The 19740-nt window shown below is 36.7% G+C and overlaps 3 protein-coding genes across 3 annotated transcripts; 1 reads left to right on the top strand and 2 right to left on the bottom strand.

The window, feature by feature from the left end:
- Nucleotides 1-2914: 2914 nt before the first annotated feature.
- On the bottom strand, nt 2915-6666 carry LOC118754183 (exocyst complex component 5-like; the record flags this gene model as incomplete). The annotated part of the gene is given in 7 exon segments (XM_036489048.1): nt 2915-3232; nt 4286-4475; nt 4537-4619; nt 4621-5131; nt 5399-5616; nt 5682-6377; nt 6431-6666. Coding segments are annotated over 7 exon segments (2049 nt in total), but the record flags the coding sequence as incomplete, so codon positions are not given.
- Nucleotides 6667-7946: 1280 nt separating this feature from the next.
- On the bottom strand, nt 7947-14449 carry LOC118754185. Its single transcript, XM_036489050.1, is given in 10 exon segments — nt 7947-8389; nt 8447-8522; nt 8524-8577; nt 10117-10274; nt 10843-11440; nt 11505-12352; nt 12411-13164; nt 13216-13656; nt 13709-13965; nt 14019-14449. Coding segments are annotated over 10 exon segments (3696 nt in total). The 5' UTR covers nt 14113-14449; the 3' UTR covers nt 7947-7973.
- A 1857-nt stretch (nt 14450-16306) lies between these two features.
- On the top strand, nt 16307-19024 carry LOC118754184 (glutamyl-tRNA(Gln) amidotransferase subunit B, mitochondrial-like; the record flags this gene model as incomplete). Its single annotated transcript, XM_036489049.1, is given in 8 exon segments — nt 16307-16509; nt 16595-16739; nt 17067-17180; nt 17232-17309; nt 17311-17399; nt 17807-17955; nt 18017-18441; nt 18888-19024. Coding segments are annotated over 8 exon segments (1214 nt in total), but the record flags the coding sequence as incomplete, so codon positions are not given.
- Nucleotides 19025-19740: the final 716 nt, after the last annotated feature.

The following is a 19740-nucleotide window of genomic DNA, read 5'->3' as shown; positions in this document are numbered from 1 at the left end:
AAGTAAACAAAATAGTTAATTGAGGGTTGCACATCACACTGCGCAAATTTGCGCTACAAAATTTCCGCGCAAACTCGCCCTTTTTGTGCAAATAGCTTTCAATACAAATTTTGACATTTCATTTGCGAGGGGTTTAAATTGCACAGTTTGCCCAGTTTGCGAGAGTTTTGCGCTTTTAAATGAGTACCCTTAATATGCTCGTCGATTGCGATTAAAAATGGTGGGGGATAAGTTTTAAATACTGCCGCATCCTGTGCTGGTTGGATTAGGAACGGGAAAATAACAACTGCAGTATTCCATCAGCGAAATCTGATTCTTTATCTGCTGAAGCACCACCACCGAAATCTCAATTCTAATGAACTTGAAAGTATTTTTGGTTATTTACATGTGTGAGCTGAGTGTGTTTACACACAAAATAAGCAAAAATTTACAACCAAAATTTTGAGGTTATGTTGAAGTTGACAGAAGTTACCATTTTTTACTAGAAAGCGATCCCGTACTTTTCAATGTTACTCTCTCGCTCTGAGCGAATTTTTATTTTTTGACAGTTTTACTAGTCCGAGTCCGAGGAATAAGGGATTGCACCTCCAGTAAAATCCAGTAAAAACTTGAAACTTCAACTGTCATTTTTCGCTCTCTCAATTTCCCCTACTTTGCAAGTTTTTGCGTACGAAAACGCCAAAACATGAAAATTCGTAAAAACTTTTACTGGATTTTACTGGAAATGAGTAAAAAAAACGCAACTATTATCTGTATGCCCTTTGATGCATCGAAAAATATCGATGTACATTTTGATGCATCGAATCAAAGAAAAACATCGCCACTGACATCCCTACTATGAGTCAAAGCCGTGTTTGTGGAAAAATTATGAAATTTCCGCTCTAATCATTTCGGTCTTTCCTGGACCTCATTTGCACAAAAAAAAAATATTGTACCAGCATGCTGATATGTGATGTTAGAAATCAAAATATTAACTTAAAACCGTCACGATCTATCTAGAGCAGATATGGACATAGTGGCTCCCGGGAGCCTTTTGCACCTAGGAGCCGGCTTGGCATATTCAGGTGCTAGATGAGGGGTAACATCAAGTGCCAGCATGGAGGGAGAAGAAGAGCGTATTAAAATTTCTGTACTCCTAGTCTCATTACTAATATATATGATGCTTTTAATGTTTTTTACCCTGTTTTATCCCTGTTCTAGAGGTCGAAAAATTATTTATAAGCAGCGTTAGAATATTCTGTTTCCTGTCTACGGTGAACGTTCGCTGTGCAAGTTAGATAAGGGAGGGGGAGTGGGAAATGTTATTTGGAATGTTGTCTATCTAATGTGATTAATTTTTTAAGTTTCCTTCAACATTTTGTCAAATTCGTTTATGGCCGCCTAAATCGTTCAAATACCCCTATGTGGGCTGTTGAAATTTTAGGTCTATGTCATTTTATTTGACTATTGAATGAAAGACTTATTTTCATAAATTGCTTATAGTGACTTACTAAAATTCCAAAAACAAAAGTTATCAAAACAAATTCTTTGGGACTTCTATATTTTTTAGTCCATTTGTAGAAGCGAGATATATTAAAAAGTTTATTTTATTTTATTTATTTTTGAATTTGAATAATATTACTTTTAAGCTAAGGCGTGCGAGTAAACGTGTTAGCTGACTCTGTATGGTGATACGGGACATATACGTTACATTACACAACCACTGGTATATTTACGGAGACCATCCGTCATGTATTAACGGGACGGTACTCGTTTTGACCAATTGTTGTGGCAATTAATTTCTTTTATACGGGACGCCAAATGTTCTGTATTTCTTTTATTGTCCTGTATTCGTCGAAATGCCTTAAAAGCTCATGAAAACAGTTATTATTTTGTGATCTGAATGCCTGTGCTTCGAATCGAGGAACACATACAGTGCCCAAAATATAAATTAGGATTCTACATTTTAGCACGGTTCGGCTATTTTCCCTTTGTTCATTAAATGTTTATTGTTATATTTTTTTTTAAGTAAAGCTCTTTTCCTAACAAAAACCATATAAATCCAAATTTCCGACTTTGTGCAAAAACTATGAGAATAAATTCTGCAATTTTTCACCAAAATTTCCAACTTCTTAATCAGAACCTTTAGAAAAAAATTTCATTTCATTTTATTTATTAAATTAAATTAATTATTAAATGTATAACCATTAGTACAATAAGATATAATCTTTTATTTTATAGTACAAATTTGGTTGCAGTTTTGTAGCTCATTAAAATTGAGTATAATAAAGTGCAAGTGCAACCTGCTGCTCATTTGCTTCCTTATCAACAAATTTTCGAACATACTAACTTTGTATGAAAAAAATTCGTAGCACCGTCCACCAAAAAAAAATGCCAAAAGATACCTTGTCCTAGCTATTTAAAACTTGCGCTTTATCGTACTAAAATTTAAAGAAACTTTTGTGAAAAATTTTGTGGAGTAAAAATCTCGAGAAGGATATCCTACAAATTTGTGATGTTACTATAAGGATGATGTTTCAGTGCTAATACATACATCTAAGATCATTTAAGAAGATGTTAAGATCTGTTAGCTTTTATGGAAAAAATTAGCAAAATTATTTTTTGCTCCGTATTCGGCTCGCATAAATATGGTCACCGTAGGTATATGAATTCGAGTTATTTTTACTTTTTTTTTGGTATTTGTTTCCTAAGTTTTTATTTATGTATGTATGTAAATACAATTTCGCGATGGAGTATTGTTTTTTAGAAAATGGCATTGTCTAAGATATGTAAGTGTGCCACCATTTTCGACCAAAAAGACATTCTTGTCAAACAATGTAACAACTCGTGAAATTTGCTCATATCCATTAACAAATTTACAAAAAATACGTAAATCAATACCGACCATGCAATAATTTCAGTTTTTTTTTCTTACCAAAGTCTCTCCGGTGCAAACTTCTTGCAAATTTTCTGGTTTCACTAGCAAAAGGTTGCACAATGCGTGTAGTATATCAAAAAGTTGTGTTACCAGTGGATTTTCCAACTCCCGAATACATTTACGATACTCATTTACATCACAGATGGCACACATAGCACCAGCCGTATTGTATTGCATGGTTTGCAAATGATCGTAGATGACGCGATGAAAGCGCACACCAAACTCATGCAGGACGCTTTGTAAATTGTCACCATCTACGCACCGCTTTGCCTGCTTTAGAGCAGGTTGCAAGTTTTGCACAACTTGAAGGCAAGCCTATAAAGAGCAAACCATACATACATACATATAGTATAAGAAAAAATAAAGCTCGAAAATAATTGGTTTATTATCAATTTAATCGATTTTAAGAAATAATCATGTTTTAGTATATTGCAAAGTTAAAATTCAGACAGTTTTTTAACCGACTTGCATAAAAGGAGCAGGTTATCAGTTCGTGGGAAAATTTTTTATTTTTATTTTTTTATGTATGTTACCGCATAACTTTGGACCACGTCAATCGATAATTCTTTTTGCATCGGAAAGGTAGTGTCTCAGAGTTTGTCCAATACTAATCTGGTTAAGATCCGATCAGTGGATCATGAGATATATATATATATACATATATATATATATATATATATATATATTTTATATGACAGTTGAAGCCAGTTTTTTTTTGATAAAAATTACTTGTTAAGTTGTTGATTTAAAATTACCGCAGTTATAGGCATTTGTAGGAACCGAAAATTCTTTTAGGAGAGCTTTACTTGGAAGATTTTTATTTTTTGATCAAGAGCCATCTCTATAATTTGGAGATTCATTCATGGAGATTTTGCTCTTTGATAATTTTTCGATATTTTTTTTTCATTTTTAACTGTTATTCTTGAGACTAATATAGCTGAAGAGAAATCTTTGTAAGTTAAAAAATGACTGGAACCACTCCGCTTTTTAGATAAATTGGTAACCGGTAGTCCAATTCCGGTTTTTTCGAAGACAGTTACCGGTAAAGAAAAACTAAATCAGTATTGAATATCCATAATAAAAAAATGGGCGTGATCACTCCGCTTTTCTCAAAATTGTTAACCGGCCCTAAAAACTCGGGTTTTTTTTCAAAATTGGTAGCCGGTACAAAAAGACAAACCGATTCCATTTTTGAAATCAACGGGAAGTAATACTTGTGGGAGTAAAGTTTCAACAAATTACGGCCACTTTTTGCACATTTTTTCAAAAAATTGTATCTCCATTTTTATTTTAAAATGTGATTTTAGCCGTTGAAGTCCGCTTTAAATGTGTCTGTACTAGGGGCTCATATGATTTATGGTCACTTACCGCCGACGAAATTGTATCCATGTCTGTTTCCGGCTTATAATCTGTTTTCTTTTGTTCGCTTTGTAAATATAGTTTTACCCAGCTGATTACAGCGTTAATAGAACGCTCAAGGCCCTGATCTAAAGATTTTTCAATTTGTTCCATGAGCAAACGCCTTTTGAACATATAATCCGAGTATTTCGGGGTATTTCTATAGAATATAAATTTATAAGTTTTTAATTGAAATTCCATTTTTGATTTTAAGTTATTACATTATACAAGGAATGACGGCACTATTCGAGAGTTTTTCAAGCAGATGTACTATAATATTAGTCTTTTGCACCACATCGAAAAAAATAAAGTTGCGGGAACGTTTTGCCTTCTGCTATCGGTATCGCTTGTAGGCCAAGCTCCAAAGCATACACTACGTGTTCGTGCATGAGAAAGCGCAGTAAAATGTCATTTAATTTTATCACATTTGTTGGCAACTCAATCGCACTTGAAAGTAAGCGGCATCGTTTAAGCGCAGCCTTCGCCTCCTGTAGCATATTTATTGCTAACTCCTCACATAGAAACGTCTCTCCACCATAATCTTCAATCTGAGCAATATTAATGTTCGCACGTGTACCAATTAATGCCTGCATATCACGTCTTAACTCTTGAAAACGTTCTGTTGGCTTCTTTTGATGCTTCTTGCTAACATAAAAACGCTCCAATTCGGTTGAGCATTTGGTTGTGAGACACCTTGACTCAATTTCCACATAATTTGCTAAATGTTTTGTAAAAATTTGCTGTGTTAACTTTTGCAACAGATCATCATCCATTACAGACATATAGATTTGTAGATCCGCCGACAATTTTAAAGTACTTTATTGGAGAGATTAATAAATTATTAAGATTAATTTACTGCAAAAGGCAGGCTGCTATAAAACTAACATAAATAAAGAATAGAAATACAAACCTCTGTAAAAAAAAATTGCTATTCACATATGCATATAAAAAAATGGGCATGCCATGAAAAGGCTGCGTTAATTTAAATCAGTGCCAGGCAATTAGTACCCTTGGGGGTGCCTGGCATTGATTTAGTTCTACACCGTGGCTGAATAGATTCCTATTTCATGAGTGAAAACTTACCGCGAATACAATTCATATAGTGTTCGTAGGTATTTTTCCTCATCCCTCTTATCATCCAATTTAGTTAACGCATACTGATGCAACTTCAATTGGTATATATTGAGTATAAACTTCGACATCACTTGAGCTGGATTGGCAAAGACTTTTTTGATAATCTCATTATGATGCTTGCACATGGGTGCTATTCCGATAAATATATCCTTTCCTCCATAGGGAGTCTGTTGGCGAATTAATAATAATAATGTTAAAAATACTGTATATAAAAACGGATTATTCATACTACCATTTGACTTTGTTCGATGTATGCATCAATACACTGAGTGAAGCCCTTAAATTGAGATAAAATCTGCGCTAACTTTTTCATTTTCTCTATGTCTTCACACTTTTGTGCTGTGGCAAACTCTTCAATCAGACGACGTTCAACATCGTCATACATTTTTTCGATTTTTCGCTTCGATTCAGCAAACTTTTCGATCGGCAAATCTTGTGATATGGTATAAAGTTTTTGAATTACATCAGCAGCTTCGTATAGACGCGCTGGATCGGTGAAAATATCGTTGAGTATTGGACCAGGCACCAGGAACTCAGACATATGATTTAGCAATTTTTGTGCTTCTACAGTCCGGCTACGTGGTGTATTAACATTTTCAAGCTGCTCACCAAGGTGTATAATTTTACCTGCAACAGAATTTATCTTCTCATCTAGTTGCCCAAACCAGTCGATTGCAACTTGATGACGCTCCTGCAGCTTACATATTTGTTTGTTGTGTGTTGCTTGTTCTTGGCGCAGTGATTCTTCGAGCCGTTCACACTTTGTCTGCTGTTTTTCTTGCAAAATCTTCATATCCTTTATGGTTTGAATAAAAGTATCATGTAGTGCTACGGGATTGAAGTCGTCTGCATTTTTGCCACTAATTCCAACTTCGTTATTAATGCGCCATGTAAGTCGCTCAATGAATTCCGACACTTCAAAAGGTTCCTATGGATTGCATTAGTTAATTAACGTTTTAAAGCTGGGAAATTATTTATTACCTGTTCAAACTCGTCCATATATTGGGCCAGCATAATTACTTTTTAATGCTTTCTTTACTAAAACAGCAATAAAAAACAGTTCACTTCTGCCGATTTCCCATTACGCCCTTTTTATTGGGATTGTGTAGATGGCCTAATCATTTAAGGTGAAATTAGTCAAGAACGTAAACCTACCGGTACGTAAACCCGAGTCAGCTGATACGATCTATCGTACCAGGGCGCCATGTAAATGAAAACTCAACACCGCAGAATTTTTCTGTAGTCGTAGCCCATAGCGCAGAAATCAAGGTGTATTTAACAAGAAGGTGTTAGCCGGAAATAAGTAAAAAATTACACTAACTAAAATTATACGCAGATATCCATACTGTCATTGGTATGAGTTACATGAGTTTTTTGTTGCAAAATAATATGTTTATATTTAGCTAGCATCTACTATAGCACGAAAAATTGTAGTTGAAGAGGTAAGTTTATGAAAAGGTATTGATGTGCGGCATCACTGTAGTAAGCAACACTGAGTGCTCCGGTATCACCGAAATTCTACGTATACAGACAGCGTTTATGTATAAGTTCAGCATTCTTGACTAATTTCACCTTTAATATCAGCTGATCGGCGCTGCCAGACTATTTAATAAAAACGAAAATTCTTCATACACTGGCACTAACATGGACGTTACACTATCAAGAGCTTGCTTTCAAGTTGCAATACACTCCTAACTACGACGTTACAAGATCAAGAACTTGCTCTCAACCCATTAAAAACCCTCTCTGTTACCCTATGCGTTATATACGCCTACCCAGTTTGTTAACTAACTATTTGTTAACTAATGCGTTATATATGCCTAGTACTACAAAAAGTTTGTGTGAGAAATTCAAAAACTTTCCCTCATTTTTCCCTGTCGGCTCCGCAGGTGCTGACGGCTTGGGACTTGCGAACTTTCTTCCTGGCTCGTAATTTGTTGCAGTTGGCTGATACGTGCGCAGAGAAGAAATGTTTCTAACAGTGAGGAAATTTGATAGATCGTTGCTATTACCGTATAATCGTAAGCGTAGCTTACCAAGGTGACTCCAGCAGGCGGCGGAGGGAGTTTTATCATGTAGAGATTAATTAAACAGCGTCGGGGAGAGTACGCCGGCTTGACGGACCGGCGACGAGTCCAGAACGGGTGGCGAATACCTCCGCCGGGTCAACTGCTACTAGGACCGATCTAACACAAGGTCGACGTTGGTTGAGACTCTCGCTAATCTGTGTAGGGATGGTGTTCAATTATGTGGTGGTGATGTGCATTTTTCGGAATCCACGTTGGTATTGGCTATCTTGAGGTGCTTCGTCATGCTGAAAAGGAGTGGTACTTCCAAAGTTTTTTCCACTAGGGATGTGAGGAAGGGATCTGTCCGCTTTCTTCTCTGGTTTACATACTTACATACATAAATGTTACAAACCCACGAACCTTTTTAAAATAAACACAATAGATTACTTTACTTTGAGTCGCGTATTGCAATTATATTAAATGTTTATTAGGTATTGTTATCTTCTTTATCTTTGTTATTGTTGCAAATGTACATGCGGATGCATATGACTGCCTTTTTCACTTGATGGATCATAGTTTTGTGCCTTAGGTGAGGCTTGCAAAGTTGACGCCACTGCTGCTGCTGCCGCTGCAGAACTTGTACTCGCTACAATGTTAATGGCACTAGCCACAGCGGTTGCAGAAGCTGTCATTGCAGAGCTAGCCAAATCCGGTGCTGGGAAGCGCCTTCCTTCAATAATGTTTGCACTACTCTTCACAGCCACAGTGGGAATTCCATTTCCTCCGCCACCCCCGCTTATCTCCAGTGTAGGTGTTTCAACTAATTGCTGCAAATTCCGAAGTTCTGTGGAACGTAAACTTGCAGAAAGACTTTCACTCGAAGCCAAAGAAGTCGACAGCGGCGAATTTCGATCCATAGATGAAGCAACATCTATACAATTTGAGTTTTAACTTATTTAACAAAAATTCGAAATTTTCGTCATCTTACCGGTCTTATCGGTATCTGGTGAACAAGCAGTTAAAAATACACCGCCTTGTGGTTTAAATACAGACATCATTATTTTTTTCCTCCATTTGCATTATAATGGTTTTCTGTACATCATATTTCTTGTTGAGCGACTGTATAAAAGAAAAGCAATAAAATTTGCATTAGTTCAGCAGTGGGAACTATGTACAATTACAAATACAAATACCCAGCAATAGAAAAGGGTGAATGCCAAACATTTTACTGCTTGCTGGTAATTATAATAATAATAATAACAATAAGAATAATAGATTGGCGCTTACACATACATATGTGTGTTTGGCCGAGCTTCTCCTCCGACTTGTGGCGTGCGCCTTGACGTTGTCACACAAAGCGGAGGGACCTACAATTTTACGCCGACTCCGAACGGCGATTCTATTTTTACGAGAAGCTGTTTTTCATGGCAGAAGTACACTCGGAAGTTTGCCATTGCCTGCCGAGGGACGACCGCTGTTAAGAAAAAACCTTTTTTCTATATTTTTTTTGCGATATTGCTTTGGACCAGCGCTTGAACCCAGGTGCTGATGAGTGAAATCGCGCACTGCTTACCACTACACGACAGCGGCCGAGCGGTAATTATTATACTTATTTTAAATTCTTTTGCAAATACTTATTCGCAATATGATTCATTCTATAACGAGTTAGGCGCAAGAATAAAAGTTGTAGTGATTGCTGCCAGCAAAAGGTTTTTTTTTTAACAAAAAGAACAATTTCATACAGAAAAACATAAAAAATTATAGTTTAAAAAACTAAAACCTCGCTATTATAATTTCTATTCGTACTGTCATCAGGTATGTAACTTAAGAATAGAAATCGCTGCATCTTTTAGGCGCATCAATATTACACAGCTACATTCCGAGCTAATAAAAGGGAGGTAAAAAGGAGGGAAGAGCCAGTGCTCGCATTGGAATGTATCTCCCTATTTGCTTTGCTTCCGAGCTCTATTTTAAACTTATTCTCAAAAACAACTACCTGGGAATCTGCTGTTGTTGTAACAGCATACAAAGTTTTTGGGGAGTGTTGCTAGAGTGAAAGTCTTTGGTCAGATATAAATCTGGGTCGTTCCGGTTACGTAGACCCGACTATCGTGGGAACGGGATACCGAATGTTGTTGTTGTAGTAGCATACAAGTTCCCCAAAGAGTTTGTGGGGAATGTTGCTGGAGTGACAGTCCTTGGCCAAATATATGTCTGGGTCCTTCCGGTTACGTAGACCCGACAGTCGTGGGAACGTGGAATACCGAATTGTAATATTTGGTTACTTAAGCAAGATTAGATCGCCGTAACAACAGCCTTTCTGTGAGAATTTGCATTCGATCTATGAATAGGTCTTATAGAGACGAATAAAATTTTGGCAGTGTCTACATACATACCGCAGATCTACGGTAAAATTACGTGGATTATGTGTTGCCGGAGAAGTGGTGCAGAACTTCTTTATAAGGGATTATAACCCTTACTACTCAGAATTCTCCTTTCTGTGTTGCCGGAGAATGGGGCAGAACTTCTATCGGCGTAATTTTTACCGTGGATCCACGGTAAAAGTTACTGTGGCGCGTGTAAGTAGGCACTCCATAAAGCCTTAGTAATGAATGTTTATAGCGATTTGTTAAATACGAAAAAAAAGTTCATAAAAACCTTGAAAACTTCCTCATATTCATCTTTCACTGCTTTGAGTAGGCGCTTTTGTTCTGTGATAACTTTTTCGCTAGTCTGGAGCTGTGCTTGTAGTTCGTTGATTTTATGTTTTGCACTATCCAATTGCGAAGTTTTTTCTTCTAAAACGTGACGCAAATCTAAGACAAACCAAATTTTTTTTTCAGTTGCAATTAAACAGTAGCTTCAAGCGAAACCCGTACGTCTAGTAAAATATTTAGTTTTATAATTAAAATTGTTTAGGTAAAAAAAAAAAATATTTACTCATTTTAATCATTTTCAAAACCCACAGTAAAGAACGATGAAGGATCAGCAATGGTGTACGTTTTCTTGTTTCCTCAGGGCCAGCGAATTATACTTTATTGTGGGTATAATGAATCATTTAGCCAATCCAAACACTTTGCAAATGGTAAAAAAGAAATACTAGTTTAAAAAATTCTGCACTCTTTAAATATTGTACGAGTTGGCTTTGGGGGCGAATTAAATTGCTTTCTTTTTTCTTTTATAAAAAGCTGAACTGAGTTAAATTTTTAAATTTTGGATGTGTGTTAAATCATCTATAAAATAAACTAATCAAATTCGCAACAACTTTATTTTTTTTTTCCGATGATATACAATAGCCAATAAATTTTAAGCAGCTGTAAGAGTTTCGCTTGGAGTTTTTATAAATTCACGTATTCCTATATTGTGATTTATAAGTCGGCTCACCTTTAAACTCTTTACTGCAGTTACTTTGGAACATATGGAATTCCTCATCGCGTGCTTTGAAATTATCTATTTCTGAAAGTCGGTCGCGGCACTTAATTTGCACCTCACCCATAATAATGAATTCAGCTTCCAAACGTGCTAATTCTTGCTTACATTGTAGTCCTATATCTGCTTGTTGTTGTGCCAACTGCAATTCTGAAGTTAAATTAAAGATATGACCGCGCAAAGCCTCTAACTCGTACGTGTCGCCTTTTCGATTAGCTAACTCTTCGTTTAGACGAACTTGTAAGTTATCGTTGGCCTGCCGAAGGCACTTGTTTTGCTCTATTTCACTTTGGTATTTAAACTTGATCTGGGTCAATTCATCTATGTAGAGCTGCTCACGCTCATTGTGCAATTTGGTGTTATTTTCGATTTGTTGCAGTAGTTCTTTGTTCCTAGCGGTGATACTTTTAACTTGTTCACGCAAGCGATCACGTTCCATTTCAACACTGCGCTTATCGCGACTTCGTCCCATTAGACGTCTGTTTCTTTCCGCGTGCATTTCACGACGATGTCGCTCGTATTGCAATTGTAAATAGAGCAGTTGAAATTGTTCCTATAAAAATTAGTAACAAGTTTATCTACAGTATTCTTCCATGTGTAACAAATTACATCCATACCTGATCCAGTCGGCCCCCTATATCATTTCCGTCTTTTGATCGCGAATTGCGTGATACATACAGATCTAGTAGCTCTTGTGGATACAGCTGATTCCTTTCATGCACGTTACGTAAATTCACACTCTCAAGCAACATTTGAAACAAAGAGTTTTCGTAATTTTGAGAAATATTTTCAACGGTCTGCGTTGAAGCATGATTGAACGAATTGACCACTGCACCGCCATCAAGCAATTGTTTCTTAGCAGTTGCAATAGCTAACATTTTTCCGCTTTTTTGCAAACGATGCTGCAATATGGTTAAATTCTTCGCGTTCGTCTTTGCAACGTTATTAGCAATTCCGTCGTCACTGTCATCTTGAATCTGTTCTGTGCCCGTTTTTGACGTTAACAAATTTATTGCTGAACATGACTTTGTTCGCCGAACATTCCTCATATCGGTTTCAACAGCCTCCATTTCTCCAGCATGTTTTTTGTTCAATCTTACTCTCATACAACTTGAATCATTGTAACAGTCGCTGACCATACGGCTACGACGCTTAAGGCCTTTTACTATTAAAAGTTGCATGGATCGGCTGGTTGGAATTTGCAACCCACCCTCAGTACACATAGATCGATCGGTTTCATTGCAATCATTGCAAACTTTTGTAATATTTTCCAGTGCCGATAATGTTGATGTTGAAAGTGGCGCCATAGATCCTGACTGCGCGGTATAATTTGGTGTTGGTGTTACAGAGGGAGTTAATGCTTGTGTCGGTGTTGGAGTAGGTGTAGGCGTCGGCACATTTGACGACAGCATGTGATTGCTGTTTGTCATGCAACTTAAATCTGCATCGGGTGTTCCACATTTAGCTGAAAGAAATAGCAATAACGAAAATTTAACAATTCCGCTCTTTTTTTAAATACTTACAGTTGATTTCGTTGGGTGAACGAAAAGAATTTTGCTGTTTGGTCATCATTGCCTCAATCGTTTGAAATGGGCTATGTGATCGGCTACGATCATGCACAATCTGTTGTAATCTGCGATCGTATGTTGTAGATACGCGTGTCACCACACGTGTATTTACTTCTTGCTCAAACAGCGTCGTTGTTGCTGTTACAGCTCCGCCATCTGTTGCCATATCGGAGAAATTGAATTGATTTTGATTCTCTTTGCGTAAAGGCGAAGAAGGTTGACTAGCAAAAATGGCACGCACTGCATGAGGATTCGTCATATGCTGTTTATGCTCTTTTAAGTCTTTCATAGGTGTTGTCTCCGGCGTTGCTTCTACAGCGGCTTCAGGCGGAGATGAACCTGTAAGACCCGCAACTTGATTGGAGATGCTGGAAACGAAGGCACCCGCAGGCGGTAATGGTAGCATATAACAAGGTGTAGGTGTTAATGGCATTTGTCCGGATGCTGTTATTTCATTGTAAGGGCTCCAAATAGCACCACTCATGTTTCTATTTGCATCAAAGTCATGTTGCCACATTGGACCATTACTGCCTCGTATGTGATATTGCTGCTGCTGGTCCCTTATATGCTCAGCGGTGTAGTAAACCTTATCTGACTTGTAGGCCGAGTTGGAATCATTGCTTCTCTTCAACTCCAACATAAATCGGGCTTCTCCTGGCGCTTCCATAAGTCCTCTTGATATTGAAACCATTTGCTCAGAGTTGAAATCCTATGTTCGAAAAATTGGCAGGTCAAGTCTCTAGTATTTAAAATAATTTACCTGATGAAGCATGGGAAGAGATAATCTCGCGCACTCCTCAACGACGTCATGAGGCTCCTTTTCTTTCCAGCGACCATGATTAACTTCACTATCTATTGTCGCTGTTACCAGCATTGGATGCATCCGCACTGTCTCTAACAAAGGTTTGATTGTGTGGTGGAAAATAGCACCTTTTTCTTTTTTTACAAAATCACTTAGAAAGGCTAAAAAGTTACAAGGATACATCCCGTAAAGACGATGAAACAACATTTGTAATCCCAACTGTAGGTGCACAAGCTTATCATCTGGTAATCCCTTGGGATTCTGACAGTTCCAAGTTGCTAAATGCGCGAAGACTTCAAATAAATCGCCTAACATATTTGGAACCAAGTTAGGTATGATGGGTAATAATGTTATGATACAAAGTAGCGCACTCATTAGTGGTACGATATCCTTTTCAGTCTAAAAGTTTAATTTGATAAAATGTACCACAATAGCAGTAATAAATACATACCATCAAAAGCTTAAACATATCTTTTATAAGGCGATGTTTTTCAACTTTGAATAACCAAGTCGGATTGTTACGAACAACAAAAAATAAAAAGTTTAAAGCCTGTAAGCGATGTGTTTGTAATTTAAGCCAATCAGATATACGGTCGAAAATGAATGCATCGTGCGGCGGTTGTACTTTGACCAAAACCTCCATAATTCGTTGGGAACCTGTTTTGTAATAATACTCCATCATATAGTGAACAGGCCATGTCTCTTTGTCTGTAAAAAATTTACTGAAATAAACAACATTGTAAACAAATAAATGAACTTACTTTGTGTAAACAATTCCACCAGTTTTCGCTTGGATTCCTCGCACTCGTGTATTTGATTCGACTCCAAATCGACAAACACCCTTTCCACATCCATGCTAATAGTTGACGTTGATTTTTTTATCGGTTGTGTCGCTAAAATTTCGGGCCTTTACTCCAACTACGACTGTTCATCTATTTCTTTTCTATCTTCTAAATGATTGTAAACATTTACAAACATGTGGAAATGACCGTAAATATAAAGCATAAAAATCTTCCAATTTACATCCGGTCGTTTCATCATATCCACCAAAATATCGGAACTAGAACTACAATTGTATTGTGCGGAAAATTATTTCCAAACACCTCATTTTAACTTTTCATTCACCCAACAGTGTAGAAAATTAAAGAGAAAGAAGCAATTACGTTCCCAATTTCTAATATTTTGCAAATGTCAAACAAATAAGATGATTAATACGACAAGTAGAATAGAACATTAGTGATGCCACCTGAAACTTTACCGACCGTCTTCACGTACTGGCAAATCTCGCTTGCGTGACGCCGCAGAGTAAAAAGGGTTCTACACATTATATTCTGCTTGAGAATTGATTGTTATAGATACAGATCTGAATAAGCGACCGATTGTCAAAAGCGAACGATTGCGAACTCGCGTAAATGTACATTTGCTAAATGTGATAGCATGAAAGCTCTTCAAAAAACTATGTTCGAAAATTCTAAATATTGCATTCGGAATGCTGCATTAAAGTCTAAATCATGAACCAATTAGAACAGATCTGACATTGCCTGCATATTTTTGTTTATGCTTCGTCTTTGTATTCTTTGTTTACTTTTCACAGAAAATAACATGGCGCCGAAATTAGGCAGAAAATTTCTTTTTTCTTTTACTTCATGTTGTCAGATCTTGTGTAGTTGGATCATGGGTTTTTTCCCGTACGCAACGCGGGATCCCGCGGGTGCCCAAAATAGACCCAGAAATCTTTCCCGTACTCAACAAAATGGGTAATAGAGCGAAAATTGGAACGTATTGGATCGTAAGTGTCTTCTTCTTCCCGCCCGAAACAGCCAGTGTCAAAGTGCATATCAGCTGTTTTGTGTTCACATGCGCCTGCATTTACTTGTTGCTTTTAAGAAATAGTGAGTGGCCTGTTGATATATTTTCAATCTTTATAACTTAAAATCTAATTTTTGAAACCAAAATTCAATTTCCAAGAATTTGCATATAACAGGTCTATTCTGCACGTTACCGAAGATTTTGTGACCGGAAAATTTTATTACCAAAAAATGTTAACAATTCTTGTCACCGGGTGGCCCGATCCAAAAAAAATTCCACACGCTTGTAGTCAAGGGTCTACGCATTATTTTAGCACTCACTGTTGTAAGATTTGGACACTAATTTATTTACAAATTGGGTTTGAAATATGCCCTTTTTTTGTAAAATTCGGAAATTAGCGTACATTTATCTCTCCTATTCTCCTTAAAGCAGCCACTAAACCAATACATTTTTGTATTCCCCTTCACTTTACACTTCACTCGATTAGCTATAACTTAATTTACGACTTTAATATTTACCAATTAATCACAATTCATTAAATAAAAACACCTTCAAAATCACGAGTCTGACTTTGGTTGCATATGCAAATTAAATGGCGGAGTTCAGCTGTCAAACTCCAAAATATACAAAAGAATGAGAGACAGAAACTATATAACCCAGAAGCATATACAAAGGTGTTCAGCCCTCCTTCTTTGGCAACACAGAAAGGAGAATTCTACTGCCTGGGGGTTATAATCCCTAAGTGCGGCCGAAGGCCGCCTACGCAGAAAGGAATTCTAAGCAAAAATACATTTGTTAAAAAGAACATTATTAATTATAAAAACTTGTTTTTTCTATTTTTAATTTTTATTCTTTATTCAAAATCGCCCGAAATCTAATTTGCCATAATTTCTTTTATTAAAAAATCCCACGGTTTCTGTTAGTTGGGTCATATTCCACTTCAAACTGCTCAGTTTGCCTAAGAAAATTCCGTGTTTCCCCCCTTTTTCAAACGGTTCCCTAGGGGCCTGTGGGGGGAGCCCAAGAGGGGCGTACGCCTGTTTGAAAGCGGGGAATGTCCGCTTTCTAGTGGGGAGGGTTTGGGGAGAAAATTTTCCGATATTATAAATATCGAACAAAATATTGTATCGATATTGAATATCGTATCGGTATCGCGCTTCCCTACCCGTGAGATCCCGCATTGCGTACGGGAAACAACCTATAACCACTCAAGGAACAAACCTATTATTTTTGAACAGCTGTTTTGCCATCAGCTGTATATTCTTCCAATTCCGCTCTTTCGTAATTTCTCCAAAAAACCTCCTAAACATCGGGGCTGTGTTGCATATTTTAAAATTCGCTGCATTTTAATAATTAACAACATCAAATGTATCAAAGACTTTTAAGAAAAAAACTCTCCAGAGGATTTTCAAGTCAAATACAAACCACAAAAGCTTTTATCGAGTATGTACCCTTTCAAAACACAAGGCACATAAATAATGTAGCTTGTCAAAACACAAATTCGATTCATTAATGTTCTTTTTGCCAGGAACTGGAAGAGCGTCGTTGGCTTAGAGGTGCACGCGCAACTACTAACTGATTCAAAACTCTTCTCTGGAAGCAACAATGTATTTGGAGCGCCGCTTAATACAGCGGTCTCGTATTTAGATGCTTCTCTGCCGGGTACATTGCCAGTAAGAAATGATTGTTTTTCAGATCACTAATTACTCAGATTAGTATGGCTCCGTTACATGCAGAAAAAATATACATTATGGGTGCGTTCAGAAATGCATCAAGCCAAAGCATCAGAGTCTTTTATTTCTAAACTATAATTGATGGAAATGTTTTATTTGAGCAACTAAGTTCCAATTCGGCTTTTAACCGTGGTTGCGCATATTTGAAATTTCCATCAATTATAGTTTAGAAATAAAAGACTGATGCTTTGGCTTGATGCATTTCTGAACGCGCCCTATATATATACATGTATATGTATTAATATCAGCTATATACATTTTATACAGGCTCTTAATCGGAAATGCGTTGAACTTGGAGTAAAGACAGCTGTCGCGCTCGGATGTCGTGTCAACGAAACGTCTATGTTTGACCGTAAACATTATTTCTATGCGGACTTACCGGTTTGTCCTTCTCACCTTGAATGTTTACACTCTTATAAAGCTTCCTGACAGGTTGGATACCAAATAACACAACAAAGAGCAGCCTTGGCGAATGATGGCGAGCTGATGTTTCCAGTTATTGTGCCGGGAAAAAAAAACTTACTATAAGAAAGCTCGGTTATTACAACTACAATTGGAACAAGACAGTGGAAAATCTTTGCACGACGAAGAATTAAAGAGGTATGTACCTGAGCTGGGCACTTTATGATTACGATTACATTTGGATTACTTAGTATTACGATTACTGTAATAGTAATTCTGAAAATTTTCAGCACTACTATTACTGTAATTGTAATAATAACATGCTTGATGGCGAATACTTTAATTGTAATCCTTAAAATTTAACAATCAAACCTTTACAGAATATCAGAAAATCGCAATCAACATTTTCTTGATTACGATTACATTAATTGTAATCATAATATTTTGAGCGTTCCCACGACAGTCGGGTCTACGTGACTGAATCGTAATTGAAATGTAATCGTAATCAAAAATTACCCAGCTTTGGTATGCACATAATTGTAACAGCTAAAATGTAGCAAGAATAGCTAAAATTACGCAAATTTGTTTTATTTTATATTTTATAGAAGCCTTGTTGACCTCAACCGGGCTGGTGCGCCACTTATAGAACTGGTGTTTGCTCCAGATTTAGAAACTGGCGAGGAAGCAGCATCCTTAGTAAAGGAATTGATACTGATTCTTAAGTGTTTAAAGTCATGTTCCTGCAAAATGGAAGGTTAGTTAGTATTTTCAATTATGTATATAATTCGCATTATTTACTCATTACTACAACATAGAGGGAGCTCTTCGCGTTGATGCTAATATATCAATTCACAAGAATGGGGAACCTTTAGGAGTCCGTACTGAAATTAAAAACATTGGTTCAGTGCGGAGTATTTCTCAGGCAATCACATTCGAAATACAACGCCAATTTGGAGTTGTATCCAAGGGAGGCGTTATCACAAATGAGACACGGGCATGGGATGCAACCACGCGATGCACGGTGCCTATGCGTGATAAAGAAGTTTTGCAAGATTATCGATTTATGCCAGAACCAAATTTACCGCCGCTACGTTTAGATTTAAATAAAACAACGACCTCTTGTACAGACTTTCTATCCGTAGCATCAATGGTAAAGGAACTACCTGAACTGCCAGAGGATACCAGATCAAATCTAATCAAAAAATATCAGTTAAATCAAGATCTAGCTGTTATACTTGTGGTAAGCTAATATAAGAATATATTTTATTCTTTAAAATGGTTTGCAGTAAGAGTTAGCAAGCAATGAAGAAGTAAGGAGCGGGTCAGACGTGGCAATATATTTCGTATGCAATATATTTCGAAAAGGCTATGAAATTGAGAAAGTTCAGAAAGCAATTGCATGAGCAGTCACACCTTTCATGTGAAATGTGTTTCGAAAGAGGTTTTTTTTATTTCCGAAAGACGAATTGCAGATAGCTAGTGCAGCACGAGCAAATTGAAACGTGTTTGCGAAATCGATTTGCACTCTCTCAATTACAGTCACATCGAGCAACTTTTATTTCTGAAATTGAAAGGTCCTTCTGGCTGTTCACACATCGAAATAAAATTCATCTTTCTCAATTTGGCACGTCTGACACGCTCTTAACTAATACAAGTTTATCAAAATTTTCTACTTTGTTTTTTTAGAATGAAGCCATTTTGTTGCAATACTTTTTAAATATAATGGAGCACCGTTCTGATATGCCCGCTAAACTGGTGACAAACTTTTTAATAAATGATCTTTTGACTTTTTGCAATAAAGCTAATATAGATGTCGAAGACTGGTAAGTACACATAAACGGCTAATATGTTTACATAGTTTTCAAAATCGTGTCGTTATTTATTTAAGATAATGTGGTCATTAACTTAGAACATTAATAATTATAATGCCCTTTTCGAGCCTACAAAAGTAATGGCTGGCGCAATTTCTCTTAAAAATTAGAGGTGGTCCGGAGTAGGAATTAGAGAGTTCCACACGTCCAGCAAAACAGATCATAGCGCCCGAAAATCAATTTCTATAATTTCTTTTATACATATTTTTATATATAGGCCTCGTCCTTCGGGTCTGCAACATAACTTTAGCTCCATGAAAGGAGTTGCCATGTGTTAGAAAATCGAATTCAAAATTTCTCTGGCGCAGAGGGTTGCGTTAAATATTTAACACCAAGTCATAAAATCTTTATCGTTCGTTCGATTTTCAAAAATGAGGTGTCAAATGAAAGGGCTGGACCTGTAGATGTGTAATATGATTTTAGTTTTTTAAAGGGTTGCCATACGTACGAAAATCAAATTCAAATTATTTATTAAAGTACCCCAATATGAGTATAAAAAAAATGGTTTTGAATAAAGATGAAGATGAAGGGGAAGATGAAAATGAAGGTGAAGATGAAAATGAAGGTGAAAATGAAGGTGAAGATGAAAATGAAGATGAAGATGAAAATGAAGATGAAGATGAAGATGAAGATGAAGATGAAGATGAAGATGAAGATGAAGATGAAGA

The sequence above is a fragment of the Rhagoletis pomonella genome, unplaced genomic scaffold (assembly GCF_013731165.1).
Source record: "Rhagoletis pomonella isolate Grant_MI unplaced genomic scaffold, Rhpom_1.0 Rhpom_scaffold_03516, whole genome shotgun sequence".
NCBI lineage: Eukaryota > Metazoa > Arthropoda > Insecta > Diptera > Tephritidae > Rhagoletis > Rhagoletis pomonella.
Note: the sequence above shows the minus strand (reverse complement) of the source record. Positions and strands in the feature narration are given on the sequence as shown.